The sequence below is a fragment of the Sciurus carolinensis genome, chromosome 9, assembly GCF_902686445.1.
Source record: "Sciurus carolinensis chromosome 9, mSciCar1.2, whole genome shotgun sequence".
Classification (NCBI taxonomy): domain Eukaryota; kingdom Metazoa; phylum Chordata; class Mammalia; order Rodentia; family Sciuridae; genus Sciurus; species Sciurus carolinensis.
The window spans coordinates 72,782,440-72,805,016 of NC_062221.1; the positions used below are offsets into that span (position 1 = coordinate 72,782,440).

Genomic DNA, 22,577 nt, shown 5'->3' on the forward strand with positions numbered 1-22,577 from the left:
TAAATTACCAGGGTTTGCTGTCATGGCCGTGTTCTCACGGAATCCTAGGCTAGAGGCCCCACTTCTAAACCGAGAAATGACAGGGCGTTGCACCGTGACGCGCAAACCTTTCAAGCCCAGATAAGCAGTTCTTGGGTTGTTTACCCAGGTAGTCCTGGAATCGGGTACAGATCACTGGACTCCACTGATTATAAAGCCCTTTCGCTCAAACCCCGCCCGGGGTCTCCCACAACTGAGCGTAGTAGACCTTCCGCGCCATGCGCCACGTGAGGCTGAGCTCGTCCCCGAGCAGCGCGCGCACCCGACGCCTCGTGCCGCGTGACTCCTTCTGGGCGCGCAGGGTTAGCGCCCGCCTCGCCACTTCCGACTCAGCGCTGGGTTCAGGTTCCGGGTCGCCGCCGAACTCCAGGCCTGTGGATCGCGCGCAGCGCTGTGCGGAAGTCCGCGCCAGCCAGGCGCCGTGCGGCGGCCCGGATGGAGGAGGCCGGAGCGGCGGTGGCCACGGCCGGAGAGGCTGAACTAAACTGGTCCCGCCTCAGCGTGTCCGCCGAGACGCTTGAGTCGGAACTGGAGGCGCGAGGCGAGGAGCGGCGCGGCTCTCGAGAGGCGCTGCTGAGGCTGCTGCTGCCCCACAACCGTCTGGTGTCGCTGCCACGGGCTCTGGGCAGTGGCTTCCAGCATCTCCAGTTGCTGGACGTGAGCGGAAACGCGTTGACCGCGCTGGGACCAGAACTGCTTGCGCTGACTGGTCTGCGCACGCTGCTGGCCAGGAACAACAGACTCAGCGGGCCGGGCGCTCTACCCAAGGGCCTGGCCCAGTCGCCGCTCTGCCGCAGCCTCCAGGTGCTCAATCTCAGCGGCAACTGCTTCCAGGAGGTGCCTGCCTCGCTGCTGGAGCTGCGTGCGCTGCAGACCCTCAGTCTGGGCGGCAACCAACTGCAGAGCATCCCGGCCGAGATCGAGAACTTGCAGAGGTGAGCGGGCCCTTGTCGGAGGGTGGGAGGCCTGGGGCGGTGTCTGCGAGCCCGATGGCGCCAGGCCTAAGCGCCAGACATTTTTCGCGGAGCTGTCTTGCAAGCTCTCTTTAGCAGTTGGATAGTGAGTCTTGTTTGACCATTTCCGCGACTTTTGGATATGTAGAATAGAGTCACAAGAGTTTGGTTTGACCTATACGGATTTTGGAGGCACTTTTGCTGTTGTTTTTTTCTTGGGTCTGGGGGGTGATCTCAACTGTGTGGGTATTTATAAACAAATGTTAGTCTGAGGTTATCACTCGTTTAAGTCTTCCATGGCGTTCCACATTCACAGATCACAGTACGTGCCATTTAGCATGGCTTACAAAATTCTCTGAAATGACCTTTTTTTCCACTATATTTCCAGCTCCCTTTTTCTCTTTTGCTACCCCAACAATATCGTTTGTAGAGTGAAGTGAATCGTGCACTTTTAAGTATGTAGGGAAGCTGACTTGTAGCTCCTGGTACTGGTAGGCACACTAAATATGTGTTAGTGGATGCAGAACCTCTGTACATGTACTGTTCCTTTTGCCTGGACTGTTTTCTTCACTTGGCAAACTCCTTTTTGGTTTTAAACCTATCTCAAGGATAAATTCTGTGATACTCTTCTTTACTACTCCCTGACAACAATAATTATTGCTAAATTGTATATTCTCTGTACCTCATCCATCTCACCATTGCATTTACCTTATTAAATATAATTCCTTGTTTACAGGAATTATCTGCCTCACCTGCTCCATTATTCAATAAACGCATGTTGAGTTTAATGGAAGGAGAGAAACAGTATAATAAAAGTGCCCTGAAGGTGCCCTGGATGGAAGCAGAAAGTTGAGCAGTGAACTGTCTTCCATCTGTAAAATGTTTTCACCTCCTTTATTGAATTTTCAGAGGTAACCGAATGCTAGAGCTGGTAGGAACTTCAGAGTTAAGTGTAGTGAGAAGAACATTGTCCTAGGAGTAAGAACTCTTGGTTCTTAAGCCTTAGGCAAAAGTCACTTGACGTGTCCTAACCATAGCTTCCTAATCTGCAAAATGAGGCATTTGGACCAGATAACCCTTTATTTACTCCTCAGCTGATATTTATTGAGTACTTGCATGTGTCAGGCACTATCCCAGGATCTGAGGTTATGGTGGAGAACATGATCCTGGCCTTATGGAACTAACATGCGTACTAATAGAAGAGACAGACATTAAACAACTAACTAGAAACCTCAGTATTAAACTACAGTGGTTATAAGTTTTATGAAGACGTACTAGTGCCTGGGACAGCATTAACAGAGGGGCCTGACTTACTTTGGTCCTTGAGCAAGTGATATTTTAACTGAGCTTTGAAAAAAAGAGTTAAGAATTATGGGATGGGGTTGTAGCTCAGTGGTAAAGTACTTGCCTAGCATGCGTGAGGCAGTGGATTTGATCCTCAGCACCACATAAAAATAAAGGTATTGCGTTCATCTACAACTAAAAAAAAAAAAAAAAAAAAAAAAAAAAAAAAAAAAAAAAGAATTAACTAATAGAAGGAACAGTGCATGTGAAAGTCCAGAGGCAAAAAGGAGGGTGACTACCAAATGTGAAAAATGAACCTCTTGAAGTGAGCAAGAGAGAAAGAGGCAAATGTTAATTTGAGCCTTTCAGGCCATTTTTTATCTTGAAGGCCATTGTGAAGTTTGGATTTTATTCTGAGTGCACATGTGTCTTGTTGCTGTGTAGTAGTAGAGTAGGGAGAGGCTGGAAAGGTAAGAGAAGATTTGGAGGTTGACTAGGAGGTCATTATAGTAGGATGAGAAATAGCCTATACTAGGGTGTGCTAGGAGAGAAGGTAAGAAGTAGAAGGGCAAGAAAAAGATTTAAAGGTTAAAATTTACAGGACTTGGTTCTTTATAATTTTCATGTTACATAATTCCAACTTTCTCATTTGACTTTTCTCAGTATACTATGAGGAACCCAGGGCAAGCATTATTTCCATCACAGAGGAAAAGAAGTAGGCAAAAAATCCCTGTCATAAATGCTTTAAAGATACTTTTTAAATTCTTAAAAAATGATTTTATGAGATGACATACTCCCCCTTTGAAGAAACTGAGGAAGAAATGAATCTCAGAAAAATTAAGTCTCAAAGTCAGTAAATGGTAGAACTGTACTTGACCTCTCAGGTCTCTGACTCTAAACTTGCAGTGGCAAAATAGGACTAGAACCTGAATCTTTGGACTTCTGTTCTGTTGCATCTGTGATAAGAAGAATTGGTCCAAGTCGTTTGCTTGGTTGACCTGATTTTCTGGGCTGACAACTGTGCCATGCATGGCTCTAGGTCATTGTGTTTTGACTCAAATGTGTGGGATTTTTTATGTCAAATTTTTTATTTTTAAGTTTTATGCTCGCTCTCTCTCTCTCTCTCTCTCTCTCTCTCTCTCTCTCTCTCTCTCTCTTTCTTTTTCTTTTTTAATGTTTTTTAGTTGTCAGTGGATCTTTTATTTATTTATATGTGATGCTGAGTATCAAACCCAGGACCTCACACATGCCAGGCAAGCACTCTACTGCTGAGCCACAACTTCAGCCTTGCTTTCTTTCTCTTTACTGACAGGAATCAGCAAAAGTTTAGGCTTTGTTCCAAATATAAACTCTGGATGAGTATAGGCTAAAAGGGTTATGTAGAATTATATTCTCTAGAGGTGGAAACAGGCTTGGCAGTGATCTGATTTGCTTCCTCCTTTTTACAGATGAGGAAACAGATTTCATATTGGTTATTGTTTTCTTTTTTAGTTGTACATGACAGTAGAATGTATTTTGACATAGCATACATGGAATATAACTTCCCATTCTTGTGGTTATACATGATATGGAGTTACACTGGCCATGTATTCATATATGAACATAGAAAAGTTATATCTGATTCATTCTGTCTTTCCCTTTCCTACCCCCTTCCCTTCCCCTAGTCCCCCCGTCCAATCTGGTGAACATCTACTCCCCCACCCCATCTCACCCCACCCCTATTGTGAATCAGCATCTGCATATCAGAGAGAACATTTGGCGTTTGGTTTTGGGGGATTGGCTTATTTCATTTTAGCATGATAGCCTCCAGCTCCAACCATTTACTGGCAAATGCCATAATTTCATTCTTTATGACTGAGTAATATTTCATTGTGTATATATACCACATTTTCTTTATCCATTCATCTGTTGAACCACCTAGGTTGGTTCCATAGCTTAGCTGTACTGAACCGAGCTGCTGTGAATGTTGATGTGACTGTGTCACTGTGGTATGCTGATTTTAAGTCCTTTGGGTATAAACCAGTCTGCAGTCCCACCCGCAATGTATGAGTGTATCTTTTCCCCCACATCCTCACCAACATTTATTGTTACTTGTATTCTTGATAATTGTCACTGACTGAAGTGAGATGAAAACTCAGTGTAGTTTTAATTTGTATTTCTCTAATTGGTAGTGATGTTGAACATTTTTTCATATTTTTTGTTGACCAATCTTATTTCTTCTGTGAAGTATGCGTTCAGTTCCTTAGCCCATTTATTGATTGGGTTATTTGTTTTATTGGTGGTAAGTTTTTTGAGTTCCTTATATATACTGGAGATTAGTGCTGTATCTGAGGTACATGTGGTAAAGATTTTCTCCCATTCCGTAAGCTCTCTCTTTACACTCTTGATTGTTTCCTTTGCTGTGAAGAAGATTTTTAGTTTGCTACTATCCCATTTATTGATCCTTGATTTTACTTCTTGTGCTTTTCGGAGTCTTGTCGAGGAATTCAGTTCCTAAGCGAACATGATGGATATTTGGGCCTATTTTTTCTTCTATTAGGCACAGGGTCTCTGGTCTAATGCCTCAGTCCCCAATCCACTTTTTCTAAACTCCTTCTCTAACGTTTCTTCCACTGTGGTGTCGATGGATTCTGTTTTTGGAGTATGTTGGTTTGTTTGGGGCGATTTGTTCCCGTGCTTTTTCATGTTTGTGTGTCTACTCATCTAACAGTATGGATCTGTGGCAGTAGTAGTATTAGAAACCCCATGGACTTAATATTATCCCTGAAGGTTTCCAGTACCTCACTGCTTAAGGGGAGACAAATAACAACTAATGAAAACAATATTCAGCATTAAACTAAATAGTTCCTACTATGATGTGTACAATGTTAATTATCAGCGAAAACAAATGATATGATTAGTTATTGCCTACAATAAAACCACAAGTTTGTAAAAGGGTTTACAATATCAAATGGTGGACAGGAAGAGATCAGAAGTGTGATATAGGATGTGGTGATTATGAGGGAGGAAGACAGAAGATAGAAGTAAAAAATTAAAGGAAGAGTGAAAGAGAACAATAGAGATTGGCTGTTGGCAGAAGAAAAGAATCAAGGGAAACAGGTAAGAGAAAATATATAAAGTAAAAAATTTTTTAAATTAAAAATAAAAGAATATAAAACAAAACTAAAATATACTAATCAAACATCCTAGTCCTCAAAAAACTGATCCATGAAAAATAGCTGAGTTCAAAAATGCTAGAAATGAGAAAATAAACCAAGTGAGTATGTATAATTGTCCATGTGCCACTAAGGGTCACAATTAAACACAGAAAACAAAAAAAGAGGAAAAAACATCTTGATGAAAAGTTAAAGAATTCTTTTTGTTGAAGTTCAAAAGATTCTCAGTTTCTCTTCTCAGTGGTTTTAGGTGGGGTCGTCTGGAGTGTGATGCTCCATCCTCTGGATTGCTGGAGTAAGAGAGAGAATCCTGTGGGCAGAGTTCCTGGAGGCTTAGGTGGGCTCCGGGCTCTTTGCTGAATGCCTACATCAGTGCACCTCCAGTACCTAATACTTGCTGGTCCACACTGGAAGACTGCACCCCACGGCTCTCCCTTGGGTTCATCTCATGTGTTGGAGGAGACAATTCTTAGTCCCCTACAGTCACCTGTGGGCCCCACGTTTCCTGGTCTTGGTTCAGTCTCCAAACTCAAATCTTTCCCACCCCCGCCCTTCAGGCTGGATGTCTCTCCCGGCCAGTCCTGCAAGATGCTGGATGGGGAGGGGAGGCGGAGGGGGAGGGGTAGGGCCAGGTGAGTTTCCATGACCATTTATCCCCAGTGGAAGCCTCTTTCCATGTTTGATTTTTTCTCCTGTCACTTAAGCACACGCCATGTCATACAGTGTGTGTTCAGTGGGCCTGTATTTCTGATCAAACACGTGTTTGTCAGGAATTGGCTCCCTCAAGTGCTGACTCCACAGCTGCAAAATGGTTCCTTTCTTTGTACTCCACACACTGCCTGGAGAGAGAGCAGCTTCTTTCCCCGCACAAAGATATTGTGCAGTGCGCTGAGGCAGTGTCTTTGATCTCTAAATGCTCCCTACCTAGACATGCCTCAGGGCTCCTAAAAATGCCAGTTCCTTTAATTCCCTTATCCCTTCTCTTTGCTCGCTGAGGGACGACTTTGGCTGGTGCTCCATGCCCAGCTGCAGCAGTAGCAGCAGCAGCAGCAGCAACTGCAACTGTAACTGTGGTGCTGGGATTTCGTCCATATTTTATTATGTCCAACCCACTGAGTCCCCAGTCTGTTTTGAATGTCCAGTTCTAGAGTCCAGTAAAATCCCCCCTTCCTCCCCTTTATTTCACCCACCTTGCTGGGAAGGTGTCTGCTTTCTCGGTTTCATGCCACAGAGCAGACAGGGAAGCAACAGCCTCAATTTTGCCATCTTGAAAACCCCCTTTAGTGACTTGTTTGAAGCCAAATAGTGACAGTGAAAGTTTCATGACTCAACCCTCAAAGACTAACTACTGCTATTAAAATAATGCATTAAACTTTCAGAAATGTAGAGCAAGAGTTCAGTCACTTAAACTCTGAGGTGACTGTCCAAGAACACCAACTTCTCTCAGAATATGTATGGATTCTCTAGGCCTCATTGGTAACCCTGATATTATTGTATACTATGCCATGCTACTTGTGTGTGTTTGTGTGTTGCTGGGGATAGAACCCAGAGCCTCACAGATGCTAGTCATGAGCTATACCATGCTGCTTTTTAAGCCAAGTCTAGTATTTTGGCACATTCAGAATTGTTCTCGAAGAACAATTTAAAAATTATGCAAATATAAACTCCTTCAGAACTTTACCTTTCCCCCATCCTTAATTATTCCAGGAAGGGCTAACAAATATTCTTGGTTTATCTGGTGTCATTGACTTCTTCAGATTTAGCAACGTGTCTTCAGGTATGTATTTTTGTACCCTAATGATCCTTTTCCCAAGTGGCAATTTTTTAGGGGGGGAAAGGTTTCTGAAAGATCACTTTGAAAGTATAACGTAAGTAGGTATTGAAATCTTATTTATTTTTATGATTAAATTCATTCTCCTGGAGTAAATTTGCTTATCAGTGTGAACCATCAGGTTATAGATACAGATTCTGTTAAAATGTAGATTCAGCACACAAGTATAACTTTCCCTTTTATGTGGGAAAATCTTTTTGTTTTATAATGCTGACAAAGTAGGTATAATTTGTATTTTAATCTATTTCTTCTGAACTCTTACCTTTTGTTCCTTTCAGCTCAGGCACTGACTGAGGAAAGGCTTAATAATTTATCACCCACTGGGCAGTAGACTTCATTTAAATAAATGAAAGCTTCAGGGCTTTTGGCATTCAAGATGCTATATATTTGGAGAGAAGTTTTGAGCCAAGTGAGTTTCATTGGAACTTTTCCCTAGTCTTTTCTTAAGTAATATCTTTTTTTGTTGTGACCCCTCTTTCACCAATCTGTTTGATGTGATTTTAGAAGATAAAGATATGAGGATTGTGACCAACAAAAGCTAAAATTAATGCTCTGGAATGTTTTGAAGCTAGTGTACAATAGGCCACATGTCTTAGAAAAGAGACGAGTGATTTGATTAGATAATAAATAGAACCTGGTAAAGTTTAGCCTCACATATTGAGTTTGTGACTCTGTTTCCCTCTGACTTCTTTCTTAGTTTGGAGCAAGCACCAAGAAATGATACTTCTAGGGCTGGGACCATAACTCAGTGGCAGAGCATTTGCCTAGCACATGTGAGGCACTGGATTCAATCTTTAGTATCGCATAAAAATAAACAAAATAAAAGTATTCTATCCATATACAACTATAAAAATAAAAAAAAAAAAAGAAATGATACTTCTATCCCTGTGTCTTACTTTTGAATGTATAATGCACTTTAAAATCCTGAGGGGAGTGATAGTATTTGAAAATTATTTAATCTGGGGATACTATTTCAAGAAAAGTGTTTAAGAAAATGTATGATTCTTGCCTTTCTGTGCTTCTCTTAATTCTTTTGCCTCTTGGTATATCCCTGTCTCACTTTAATTTCATCTTCCTTTAACCAACTATGGAACCTAATGTGTATTTTTATTGTACTTAATGCCATTGTTTTTGGGTGAAGAAGCAAAAGGCATTTTCTATTTATACCTGTGGTTAAAGTTGATTGGTGTTGTGGGGCCTAGTATTTTTTCAGTGGCCATTGGCCCTGGATAAGACAAAAAGCACCCATTCCATATCTCTAAGGATTGGAAAAGTAATAAACTGTTCAAGAACTAAATTTAAGATTAGTATGTTAATGCTAAATAGAAAGGAGGAGTTCTTTTCATAAATTTAGTGAATAATTTTTTACTATTTTGTTTGTCAAACACTAATAGAATAAATTTATGCTAACTAATTGACAGGCATAGTATTAAAAAACTCCAGAACTTTTCAACACTATAATTTTGCTTTAAATTCAATAGTAATTTCCTTTCTAACTATGAAAAAGTTAGAAACATAAGTTGGGAAACATCATGCTTTAGAAATTTAATTCCCATAAATCATTGAAAGATTTAAAGTCTATAGAACTTTGGAAGTTATTTGAGTTTGAAAATGAGAAACCAGACAGCTTTGCACTTTAATATACTGGTTGTGTAATCTGATTAATGATACCTATCAGTTGCAAAAGAGAATTTACAGTACATCATTTCAAAATCATGGGTTTGGTTATATTTTAGAACTTCAGATTTTTCCCTGCCAGAGTCACATTTACTACTAGTGTTTGGCATTCTTTCTAAGTACATGCCTTGCCCACTCACAATGAGAGATGTCTTCTCTCAATCAATGTCTCCCATTGAGAGAAGACATCAAGTAGTTACCACTAAAGACTAATTTCTCTTAGTTCTTGGCTATTTTAGTAACTTCAGGCTGTTATAATAAAATACCATAAACTGGGTGACTTATAAATAATATATTTATTTCTCACAGTTTTGGAGGTTGGGAAGTCTGAGCTAGAGCTTGTGGCAGATTGTTCAGGGCCTGCTTTCTGATTTTTAGACTTCAGATTTCTCGATGTGTCTCCGTAAAGCAGAGAAAGGAAGCATGTTCTCTAAGGACTCTTATATGAACGTTAAAGCAATTCGTGAGGACTGTATCTTCATGACTTCATTTAATCCTAGTTACCTCCAGAAGACACCACTTCCAAATAACAGTGCATTAAGGGTTAGGGTTTCATTGTAAATTATGAGAGGATGCAGGCATTTGGTCCATAACACTGTACTTGCCCTCAGACTCACTCTATTCTTTCTTCACTTTCCCCACTACTAGATCAAGTTTGCTAAAGTTTTTCCCTAATAGTCTTCTCATTAAAATAGTTCCTTTTCTAGGGTAGTTTCAATTATTTGAGTTCCAAATATTCTATTCTATTTAAGTAGTTCTCCTCGTTGAAAAATAGGGATTTCTGAGTATCAGCTTATACCTTATGGGGCAGAATCAAAACGCTCTGCCTAGGATGCCCCTCCCCACCTCAGTATTTAGGTACTTATATGTAGGAAAATCCAGTCTTGTAACCAGATAGTTAAGTTTTGCTACAGGGTAATCTTTGAAACAGAAAAAAGTAGGATATCAAAATTATTTGTCTGCTTACTTTTTCTAAGCATTCTGAGTCTAGAGAGAAGAATACAGTCTTGAAAAGCTTTACATAATCAAATTGGGGGAAAATGATTAATTTATTTTTTTAAAAAACCCTTCAGATTCAAGTTGACTGTCTGACTCACCACACATCACAGAAGACTGAGATTATGAAAGACAAAAGAAATTCAATGAATGGAAGAAACTGTACCTGACAAAGTATATAATAAGGCTGTCAATAAAGAATTTTAAAATAAGTATGTTTTCTAACTTCAGAGAGATCAAGGAAATAATTTCATCAATGAAACAAAAGAATAGGAAGTTTTAAAACTGACAATTATGAAAGTTTCAGTTCCTAGAAATGAAAAAATATATAATATCCCCCATTTGTGATTTTGCTTTCCTGGTTAACTGCAGTCCAAAATATTAAATGGGAAACTTCAGAAATAAACACTTCTTAAGTTTTAAATTGTACTGCATTCTGAGTAGCATGATGAAATCATGTGGCATGCCTCCCTATATGTGACTCATTCCTTTGTCCCTTACATACTCTATACCTTGCCTGTTAGATACTTAGTAGCTGCTGTGGTTATCAAATCAAGTGTCCAAGTAGCACATTGCTTATGTTCAAGTGGCCCTTATTTAATAATGGCCGTAAAATGCATGAGTAGTGATGCAGGAAATTCAGATATGTTAAAGAGAAGCCTTAAAGTGCTTTCTTTAAGTGAAAAGGTCAAAGTTCTTAGAAGAGAAAAACATTGTTTGCCTCAGTTGCTAGAATATATGGTAAGAATAAATGTAGTTGTGCAATTATAAAGAAAGGAAAAGAAATTCATGGTAGTTTTGCATCAAATCTCAAACCACAGAGCATTATAAGTGCTCAGTGAAGATGGAAAAGGCAATAAATTATAGGATGTATGTCTGGTTTCAGGCATTCACTGGGAGTCTTGGAATATATTCCCCAAGGATAAATGGGACTACTTATGAACTTACTAAATGGGCTGTGTGGTGTGAACTCCACTGAAAAATGAATCCAAAAGCTAAGATCTTGCTAAGGCATTCTTCTGGAATGCAGCACTGTAAGATAAAGAAATGAAAAGCATGAAAGATATGAGATGGAGGATAGATCCTGAAGTTCATAGTACCAAGAGCAATTCTAGGGGAAGGAAAAAAGAATGAAAGACAATGAGGGAAGTAATAATGACTGAAGTTTCCCACAATTAAATAAAGAAAATTCTCTAATGTTTTGACACCTTATAATAAAACTTAGGATCAATAAAGAGAGTGGAGAAAAATGCTCAGAGCACCTAATGAGGGAGGAGTAAAGGAGACCAATATTACTACTACAAAAGAGCAGTAGTAATATTGACTGTAATTAGATAATGGAGCAGTATCTTCCAAATGCTAAGAAATAACTGCTAACCTAGAATTTTATGTCCAGCTAATCTATTATTCAAGAGTGACTGGGTAAATTAAAGTCATCAGAATCAAGAGCACTGGTACATGCCTATAATCCCAGAGGCTCACAATGTTGAGGCAGGAAGATTTCAAGTTCAAAGCTAACCTCAACAACTTAGCAAGGCCCTAAGCAACTTAGTGAGACACAATTTCAAAATAAAAAGGGCTGGGGATGTGTCTCAGTCGTTAAGTGTCCCTGGGTTCAATTCCTGATTAAATAAGTAAATAAATGGGAAACAAAATAATCAGACTAATCCATGAGTCTTTGATGAAGGAAATTCTGAAGGAAAAACGAATTTTAAAAGAAATCCCAAAAATAATGGTGAACAAAGAAATTGGTAAAAGATGTTGATAAATCTGAATGACTATTAATTCAGAATAAATTTATTTAAAATCAGTTAGTTGGTAGGAAATCAAGGTAAAAGTAATTCTAGAAAATTATACAAACAGAAGGTCAGAGAATGGAGCAAGGATGTGTTTAGGAATGAGAGTGCAACTATCAGAACAGCTATCAAGATAGAAATAGCACCTATTGTAGGGCAAAACAGTAGGGAGCAGTGGAACAAAAGAAACAGTGTCCACGACAAAGAGCAGAGTGAAGGGAAAATACACAAGTCCAAACATCCAGCAATCAAATTGTGCCCAGCATGTTTATAAGATTTACACTTAAAAATTTACCAGTCAGTTCAAAGGATAGAAAAAGATTCCAGGCAGTTCTGAAGCTTCTCCTCTGAACTGCCGCATCAGGTTCCAGTCACTCCTTCTGCTTCCATTTCTGCCCCACAGTGCTCCCCCCCCAGCACTTCTCCAAATGAATTTAAAGGGACAAAGAGAAATGTTTCATATTAATTAAAGAACACTTCAACAAGAAGTTTTAGGAGGTAGGAACTTGAAAGTGTCTGCAATATAACTTCTATATTGAGGGGAAAGAGCAAAAATTGACAACTTTGAAGGGAAGAAGAAAAACCATGGTTATGATAGGAGAGAAAACCAGTAGGAAGGCAAAATTATAAGAGAAACTAAAAGAAAATTGATTTGCTTGGTTTATAAGGTTGGCACACATTCTTTTAGTACACATAAAACATGAATAAAAATAGACCATGCTGCAGGCCATAAAGGAACAAAGTTACATAGAACATATATTTAACAACAACAAAGCTCCCAACAAATTAATGAGTGAAAGTCATCTAACCCATGAGAAAAAATTAGAAAATGAAATGAATATGAAATTCTCTAAAGATACACATTTGGCCCAAAACATTAAAAAATGCTAAACTTCACTAATAATTGGGGAAATGCAGATCTGCAGATTAAAAGCACATTTTTCACACTGTCAGTTAAAAAAATTAAAAGTCAGTGTTAGGTAAGTGTTGGCAAAACTATGGATTAAGTAAGGAGGAATAAAATAAGACCAAGATAATTCTAATTAGAAAAGACTTCCCCAAAGTACTGTAACTTCAACTGGGCTGTGAATTTAGTCCATTTAGATGGGAAGAAAGAGAAAGCTTCAAGGTGAAGGAGGGGGCTTTTAAGGTTCAGTGAGTACACCATTTTAAGGAAGAGAAAAATTCTTAAGAAATCCACAGACAAGATTGGTTCCATGCTGCTAATTGTGGATGTATAAATAACCATAGCTCTGCAGGGCAAGTTGGCTTTGTTAAAATTATGTCTTGTATTCTAAAACCTACCATTTTTCAGACCCCTCTCCTAGAACTCAGGTTTGGTACATCTAGAAGGGGCCAGGATTTTTAGCTTTAAAAGTATCCCAGGTGATTCTTACCATAGAAGTTTGGGTAATCTCTAAGCTGGCTATATTCTCTCATTTTAAAGATCTTTCAAAATGATAGTTCTGAGTTAGCAGATTTAACAGAAGACAAAAGTAAAGTAATGGAAAAAGATCTATACATGTATGTATATGTTTATTTTTATATATATTTTAAGAACTAATTCTGGGGACTGGGGAGATAGCTCAGTCAGTAGAGTGCTTGCCTTGTAAGCACAAGGCCCTGGGTTCGATCCCCAGCACCCAAAAAAAAAAAAAAAAGAACTAATTCTGCCACCCCCTGCAAAACTCTTTTGGATTTTGTAGCCTTTCTATAGTGATTAGAGAGCAGCATTATATTTTGGTGTAATACATGCTATGTTCAAAATATTAATTTATTTTTTAGTAACAGGGTAATTATATGGAACCTTAATCTCATGATAATAGTCAGCTTTATATATAATTTAGTCAGACAGCCTCTGAGGAATGTATTTGCTATAAGAGCAAAGAAGAAATAGAGAAGCTTCAGATATATTTTTCTACCTTTTAAAAAAAAAAAAAAGCTAGTGGTTTTTCCTGTTGCCTACTCATACATCAAATTCAAGCATACCAGCATGGAACCAATCTTGTTGGTGGATTTCTCAAAAAGAATTTTTCTCTTCTTTATAATGGTGTATTCACTGAACCTTAAAAGCCCCCTCCTTCATCCTGAAGCTTTCTCTTTCTTCCCATCTACATGGACTAAATTCACAACCCAGTTGAAGTTACAGTACTTTTCTTTTCTAATTAGAATTATTGTGGTCTTATTTTATTCCTCCTCTTTCCAACTTCTTTGTAATTTGTGAATTCTCCTTATTTTGGTATTTTAATCATGTAATGCCTATTTTTGGACCTGCTTTATATATAATTATACTGTTGTCTAACTTTGGTGTGTCACGTCTCCTTAGTTATGATATAAGTTCCCTGCTGCTTTCATTATAGCATGTAGCAAATCCTAAGTAAAACATTTGCTGAATGAATAAATGAAGTGGGCTCACTGTAGTAGAGACAATGGTGTGCTTTGTCCAAGTTATATTTATTTACTTTTTTGTTTTTGTTCATTTGCAGTTTAGAGTGTTTATATCTTGGAGGAAACTTCATCAAAGAAATCCCACCAGAATTAGCAAATCTGCCTTCTCTGACTTACTTGGTATTATGTGACAACAAAATCCAAAGTGTGCCTCCTCAACTTTCACAGTGAGTAGTTTCAGGCAATTTGTGTATATACACATACATCCATGCATAGAAATTATTGTCTTGCATTCACTCACATGTTTTACAGACAGAAAAGAATTAGGTTTTCTCAAAGCAAGCGATATGGTAATTATGGCTCTAAGGTTTACTGTGAGTTGGATTATTTTTAATTTTACTTTTAAATGCTTTAGTTTATTCCTCAAAATATTTGTTCAGCTTGTTTTATGTAATCAAAACTGTAATAATTCAACATAGGTTTCCCTAGGTTTTATGGAATTTCTTGTGAATTTATATTTGATATGAAGCATTCTTATCCTGATGAGACTTTCTAATGTAAAGGCTCTTCATTTTTATTGCATCTGAAATCTTTCCTTTTTCAGGTATTGGAATGATAAAGTAAAATCTTTAAATATAGCATTTTACATCACAATATGCTAAATATTCTAAGCTAAGATTCCAGAGGCAAAGGTCTATCATATTTACAAAACTGAACTCGTATAGTTTCAGCATCTTTTTTTTTTTTTTTTGCATGGCAGAGGGAGAGTGGTACCAGTGATTGAACTCAGGGACACTTGACCACTGAGCTACATCCTCAGTGTTGTTTTGTATTTTAAAGAATAAGGTCTCACTGAGTTGCTTAGTGCCTTGCTTTTGCTGAGACTGGCTTTGAATTCATAGTCCTCCTGTCTCAGCCTCCTGAACTGCTGGGATTACAGGCATGCACCACTGTGCCCAGCTAGCATCTTTTAATTTTATTTCCAATAACCTTCATTGCTTGTTTTTACAGGGAAGTCAGGCTCTACACACATACATACATACATACATACATGCATGTACATATAGTCATGCATATATATAAACTCAGTTTCCCTGATGCATATGTTACTCATTGCCATTGATTTTTGTTCTGCATTCATTCTAGGCTGCATTCACTTCGTTCCCTCAGTCTCCACAATAACTTGCTGACATACCTGCCTCGAGAGATCCTCAACCTTATTCATTTGGAAGAGTTGAGTTTACGAGGAAATCCACTGGTTGTTCGTTTTGTCAGAGATTTAACATATGACCCTCCAACTCTCCTGGAATTAGCTGCACGGACCATTAAGATCCGAAACATTTCCTACACTCCCTATGATCTCCCTGGGAATCTTCTTAGATACTTAAGTTTAGCCAGCAATTGCCCAAATCCAAAGTGTGGAGGTAAGTAAATAATGTTAGTTACAGTATTAGTGTTTCCTACTCATTTAACTGTTTTTGAAATTTGATCTAAATGTTGTTTTAATGAGTTAAGACTTCTTTCAGAGAAAGATAGTTTTTTTTTGTTTGTTTGTTTGTTTTCCTTCATCCTTTTACCAGAAAGTTAGACATTTCACATTGTGAGGATTTCTGTCTCTTTCTCTCTCTCTCCCTTTTTTTTTGGTATTGGACATTAATAAAAGGAGTGCACTACAACTGAGCTACTTCCCTAGTCCTTTTTATTTTAAGACAGGATCTGACCCAAGTTGTCCAAGCTGGCCTTGAACTTGTCCTCCCTTCCAAATCTCTGGGAGTACAGGCATTGTGCCACTGTGTTCAGCTCTTTCTTTTCTAAATTCTTTCCATAATATTTTTGGATTCACACATAAGTAAAATACCCAGGCAGTCTCATTCTGTCTTGAAGCTATCATAAGATAATAAATAGATGGTAAAAGGAAAGAAAATACAAAGGACGTGTAAACAGTTCTTATTGTTTAAAAAGAGTTTCTAAAATGTTTGTACATCATTCATGTTTATTTGAAGGATACTTTCTTAGACTTGCCATTCTTTGTATCAGATGCCTTAAAAGAGTGTGATTCAGGATGTATGAAATGGGCTAAATGCATGTCAGTTTCAGGATGGTACCATGGAACTTTATATTCTTTCAAATTCATAGAGGATTTGGAGGGAATTAAACAAATGATAAAATGTAGAACATTTTAAGGTATCCCAAAGAATTCAAAATGTCAGTAGGAATCAACAGAGAGAGAGTACATTTAATTTGATATGGAAAAGATGAGACAATTCCTGACAGTAGTTAGATTTTAATAGGATAAGATTGAGAATAGGAAATTTTCAGATGGAGAGAGTAAAGTGGATACAGAAAAGTATGGGGCAGAGTGTTGGATGAATGGCAGTTGGCTTACATGTAGAGTTAGGGCAGTAATGAGAAATATGAATGAAAAGATTCATTAAGACGAGGTTGAAAAGGACCTGGAATGCCAGACTGGGTAGAAATTGGTAACCTATAGCGGTCATTTTATTTTGGCTTCCTTATAAAAGGCTCCTTTTTTAAAAATCCTTTTTAATAGGGGCATTGAAAGATTTGTGGTATTGCAGGGTAAATGTAAGTACTGCAGAAATGTTGCATAATGGTGGTAAAAAATCAGGTACGATTTTCCTTGAAAGTCTAATTCTGTCTTGAGACTGTTAAAATATTTTTTAAAAAATGAGAAAATGATTAAATTACTCAAAGATTGTTATAAAATTTTAAAAAATACAGTGAGTTTGAAAAAGACAAGAAAGACCATACTTTAGGCCATTTCTGGCCACACACTCTTAGAAGTAGAGTTTGCAGTTCTATGTCCTGTGAAAAGTGTATAAACCTCTCTGGCTCCTCCTCTTTTGTGAATTGGCTGTATAGTGATTCGGGGCACAGGACAGCATTCACAAAAAGCCTCCATGCCTCATGGTCTAAATCTAGTCTGCTTTGATCATCCTTTTTTGAAAATGGACTTTTTCTTTTTGCTCTTAAATGGTTTCTGTTGACTTTTTTAGTACATTGCAGTGCTATTTATCTTAGGAATGCTTAAAAATAACCATTTTAAAATTTGAGATAATATATAAAATGATATATTAGATATTCCCTCAGATTCATTATTGAATATTAAAAGTAATTTTATATTTTCTGTGAGATATTTTCTTTTGTATGAGACTTACAAATAACAAAGTAATATTATACTATTTTAGCATTATAGTAACTCCATAATGCTTTATTTTATTATTTCCATCTATTGTCAGAAAGGAAACACATTTTTAGGGATTTATTATCAGTGTACTAACTAACCAGTTTACCGAATGTTTCTACTTTCCTAAATTATTCAAAGTAATGTACCATACAAGGTTAGCAGGGTGGTATTAGGAGGGGAAAAAAAAGGTAGAAATTATTGTTTCTTCTTTGCTTGGACCATGTTTTTATTTTGGTCTCTTCTGTGACAAACACACAGTAGCTGGGAAACAAGTTAGTGTGTAAAGGTTGAGATTCCTCTCCATAGAGGCAGTGAACCCAAATTTCTAGATATTCCGGTTTTACTGCAACTATTAGACGACTTTAGTGTGTTAGAGATGCACTCTGTCTTTTAAGGATCAACTAAAACCCAGAGGCACCTAAGCCTTTTTTCTTCTGTGCTGGCTGTATTTCTGCCTGCTGAAGAACCATAGTTCAGGAGTACTAAATTAGGAATCAGAAGCGCTGCCTGTTAGTAATTGTGTGAGAATCAAGGGAAATCATCAATGAATCAGCCTTGCAGCCTATAGATTTAGAGCCTCTGTAAATGTAAGGTGGTGTTTTGTTTCTTTTGGTTTCACTTTTCCAGGAGGTAAGAACAGGGATACCAAATGCTATCTCCTTTCTGCATGTTTTGTGCACAGCTAATTCTTTAAGAGAATTATTAAAGGAGGCTTTTGTTTTGCTTTATTCTTCTGCCTGTGGGATAAAGCCAAAGGGGTGGCTTGGGGGATGGAAGAAGGACACCTAAGTATTCTGTAATCTCCATCAGCCACTGACCCCCAAGTCACTCAGAGAAACAATACTAAGTAAAGTGTCCTTAATGATCCAACTCCATTTAAGATAAATTTCCTGGCCTCTTGCAACCAGATTACCACTCCTAAGACACAGTGCTATAAAAGTGACTGCTACTTCTGTTTAAGATTCATAAAAGAAGGGAGCACTTGCCTAGCACAAATGAGTTACTGGGTTTGGTCTTCAGCACCGGTTCATAAGAGAGAAAACTATATATGACATTTCTTCAGAATTCTGGGGGAAAAAAAATCAAAGAAACTGTGGCTCTTTGCTTTGTAATGATTACTGTCTATTCCTTCTCTCTAGGAGTCTACTTTGACTGCTGTGTCAGACAAATTAAATTTGTGGACTTCTGTGGGAAGTATCGCCTCCCACTGATGCACTACTTGTGTTCACCAGAATGCTCTTCCCCCTGCAGTTCTGCCTCTCACAGCTCCACTTCCCAGAGTGAATCTGACTCAGAGGACGAAGCTAGTGTTGCCGCACACAGGATGCAAAAAGTTCTTCTTGGTTGAACAGAAGTATACAGGATGTTGTGAAATACTTCAAAAAAAAAAAAAAAATGAGCAAAGGTGATTAGAAAATAGTTAGAAGTTGACTAGAAATCTTATTATCTTCATCTTGAATGTCCATGAAAGAATCTGAGATGGTGTGAGAGATTTTGTTTCATCTACCCATTTAGCAGGAATGAGTTTAGTACCATGTTTAGATTTTTTTAATATAATTTACTCCAAATGGCTTTTCCAAATTTGGCAGATTATTTGAAATTTCACTCAAGTTTTGCATGAATCACAGCAGAATGGTATATTCTGAAGTGCAGTGGTATAATAAGGCCCTGAGTATGAAACTTGTGGCAGGTGAGATGAAGAAAGTAAGAAATTATCAAAGCTATAATTATTACCGGGTTATCCTTGGGTTTAGGCTGAACATTGTACACCAAACAGGATTAGCCCTTTGCTTATTTTGCCCATATGTCTAGATTCCAGACCATATAAGCTCACAGATGGTTACATAGGACCTAAACCTTTCTGACCAACTAACTGGTAAAGTAAGGGATATAACTTGTCAGTGGGATAACTCTTCATTTCTTCCTCTTTGTTCTATATGATTGTTATTAACCTTTTATAGTCTAGCAGTCACTTGTTTTAGTGCCTTAATCCTAGCAAGAATATGGAAACTAACTCAGATAATGCCAGAGGAGCCTAAACCTAACATACTATGCAAGACACTTCAAAATACGCTTTAACAGAACTATGTAAACAACTGTGTAACTAACAGCTGAGCTCATGGCCACCTTAACTTCCTTTTTTTTTTTAAGTGTGCAGTGGTCCCTTGTAAGGAAATCACTTTTTACGGTTAATGGGAGGCTACCACCTTAATCAGCCTGTTCCTTTTAAGACAGACTAATACTTTAAACAAAAATTTAGAAAAGATGTAAGCCAAGAAAACTTCTTTATTGTGAGTGACGGGGGAAAATTTAACTTTTTAACAGTCAAATGTGACTCCTTTGTATTATGTACTAAGCTGTAACTTTTTTACATTCTAAAGTAAAATGAATACAACTAGAAAAACATGGCAGTGAAGCTAAATAAAGTTAGGAGCAGGAGTCATTGTGTTCATACACAATAGAATACCAAAACTAGTTTAATGGTAGAATGCATTTTGAAAATAAAATATTGGTAGAATAGGAAAAAAAAATTTTAAATGTATCCTTGAAGTATAGGAGAAAAATAGTTTTAAAAATTACCAAATTTTTATTTACTGCTTATTATCAATAAATTGATATTACAAAATACACAATACTTTCTAATCATCATTAGCTAACCAACCTATGTAACATGATTGCTAGTTGGCAAACGTTAAATATACAGGCACATTGCATTAGAGCCTCATGATCTCTTTTGATTTCTGGCATTCATGACTGGGCACATCATTTCTTAAAAGCTAATTATTGTATAATATATATGTGTGTTAGGTTTTTTTTCATATATATTTTTTACTTTAGAAGAAAGTATAGTATAGGATATTCAGGGTGTGTTTGTTTGTTTGTGTGTTAATTCATGAAACATGAGAGTTTCATGACTGCAGTTGTGAAACGCTGCTATAGAGAATCCCTTCACCTTTACCTTGTTAAAATGTAGTAAGATTGTATTTACTTTTTAACTCAGAAGTTTTTTATGTGTATAGAAGTGATCTAATGTGTTTCTACTGTCTACTGAAGTAGTATGTGGGTAATTATATTATAAAATAGAATAAGTCTTTGCTTACTTCTTCAAGTGAGCCACAGTAAGCTGCAAACTGCAAAATTATGAAAAGTAACAATGTCTTAGGCAGTGCCTAAGTGACAAACCTAAAATGTTTTGTAACTAACTGATTTAGATTGGTAGGACCAAATTTTTCTGGCTTAAATGCCTCTGTTTACTTCTTAATTGACTATTAACTTTGACATGAGTAACAGCTTAAGATGATCTAAGAATTAAATAAGCATGTAAATATAGCATTTAGCCTTTCCAGCCTTCCTAGAATAAATATATATATATACTGCTTTATATAGATATAAATTAGTCCAACCAGAGACAGTTTCTAGCCTGTGCCATATAATGATGTCTACTACAGTGTTCTTTCAACAAAATCTTTGTTAGGATTCTTTACATGTACTATTGAAAAATCTATGATCAGTATGCAACTGTCTTTGGTAACTTTTCAGTAAATCTACATTTTAGTTATTAGTTTTTCCTTTTTTTTTTTTTTTTTTCTCTTTGACCTTAGCCTTTACAAGAGCTGCTGATAAGTTCTAAGATTTTCCTTACTTCTTTTTGCTATTTTTCTTTTTCTTTTTAAATAACTGGTGACTAGAAGTTAACCAGAAGATGAGATACAGGGACTTGATCATCTAAAAACAATGTAATCAGCTCCCAAGTCATGTAGCAGACTGTATTTAAAATGGTAGTCTGTCTTATTAGTTGCTAAATCCCATGCTTCTGTTTAACTACGGTTAGTGAATTTTGAGGATTTTTTAAAAAGGTGAAAAATCAAGTATTTTTCATAATCAAATCTGGTTTTGATATTGCTCCACTTGGATGATTTTAGTGAGCAAAAACTACTTAAGCAGAACATTACTATATGTTGAGAGGAATTCTTCAGTGCTAATATTCAAAATTGGAATTGGGTACATTATACATTCTCAGCAATCTTTATTCCTAGAAACCAGTTTTTCAGCATCACCAAACTGAGTCAGACTAGGACTTTAGGAAATAGGAAAATTCACTAATCTGATGTTGATTCCATGGTGCGAGGGATTGACTGACATAAGGACCCATGGTCAGAGTTCTCAGTATTCCCTGTGTTTGAGTAGTGAAGGTAGATCTAGAGGTGACTGTTCATATTTTACTTCTAAACATGTGCCGAAGAAATCTCGTCTTAAAATTCTCAATACTAGAATTTTAAGTTAACAAAATTTAAAAGTAAAGACTTGTGTTGTAAATTGTACCTCATATCAATAAGAGTAAAAGGTAGTCCATAATGATGCAGCATAATATAGCAAACCAATTTTATAAGAAATTGTAATACCAAGTTTATTGCTGTATTGGTAAATCTTTAAAAGCAACAAAGGTCAAAGATAAAGTCATCAGACATCCAGGAATATCCCTGAGCCAAGAAAGCCCTTTAGAATAATAGTGAATTGTTTTTAAATTAATGTGTAGCAGTTGGGAGTTTGTCCACATCCCTCCATAACCAAGGGCCAGCAAGTAATAGGATTTTCTTCCAGCCAACCTTGCTCTTCACAAAGGGAGGAAGTAGTACCTTCTTAACCTGAAATTTGTGGGTACAGCAGGTGGCCCCAGTTAATGTTTACCTTCTCACTATGTAAAAAACACTAAGCAAATAGTGCAAATAAAGTTTGATCTTTTAAAGCATTTTAGTAGCAGCTAGTTTTATATTTAAAAACAACGGTTATTATTTCTAAACCTCATATAACCCCTGTAGACAAAACTGTGTTAGAGTATGTATATAAAATTAGTTTAGCAGCATTTAGTTAGAAATACCTAATTTTAACCTAAATGAGCTCCTTCTTATCTAAAAGTAGAGATTTTATTATGTCATTATAAAAACCACTTCCTGTGCAAGGCCCTGAGTTTGGTTCTTGGCCCTGAAAAATATTAAAAAACAATAAACACCATATATATATATATATATATATCTCACTCCCCATTTAGTTCAGAATAGTGAGCTTTGAAGTTCTATGGAGTATTTGACCCCATGGTAAAGACTGCTGTATAGGTTTTTAGGCAACATGCCCTGTAATACATAGTTCTGATTCCTCATTATATCTCTGTATTAAGCACTAAACCCATTATAGTAATGAATTTAATAGCATGTCGTTTTGTATTTTTATTATAGTCATCATAATTTTACA

General features: G+C 37.1%; 1 protein-coding gene across 1 annotated transcript; it reads left to right on the forward strand.

Moving 5' to 3' along the window:
- Positions 1-371: 371 nt before the first annotated feature.
- Positions 372-22,334, forward strand: Lrrc58 (leucine rich repeat containing 58). Its single transcript, XM_047564473.1, has 4 exons — positions 372-974; positions 14,218-14,346; positions 15,266-15,543; positions 18,467-22,334. Exons 1-4 carry the CDS (start codon positions 475-477, stop codon positions 18,673-18,675), a joined length of 1,116 nt encoding a protein of 371 aa, XP_047420429.1. The 5' UTR covers positions 372-474; the 3' UTR covers positions 18,676-22,334.
- The last annotated feature ends 243 nt before the right edge of the window (positions 22,335-22,577 follow it).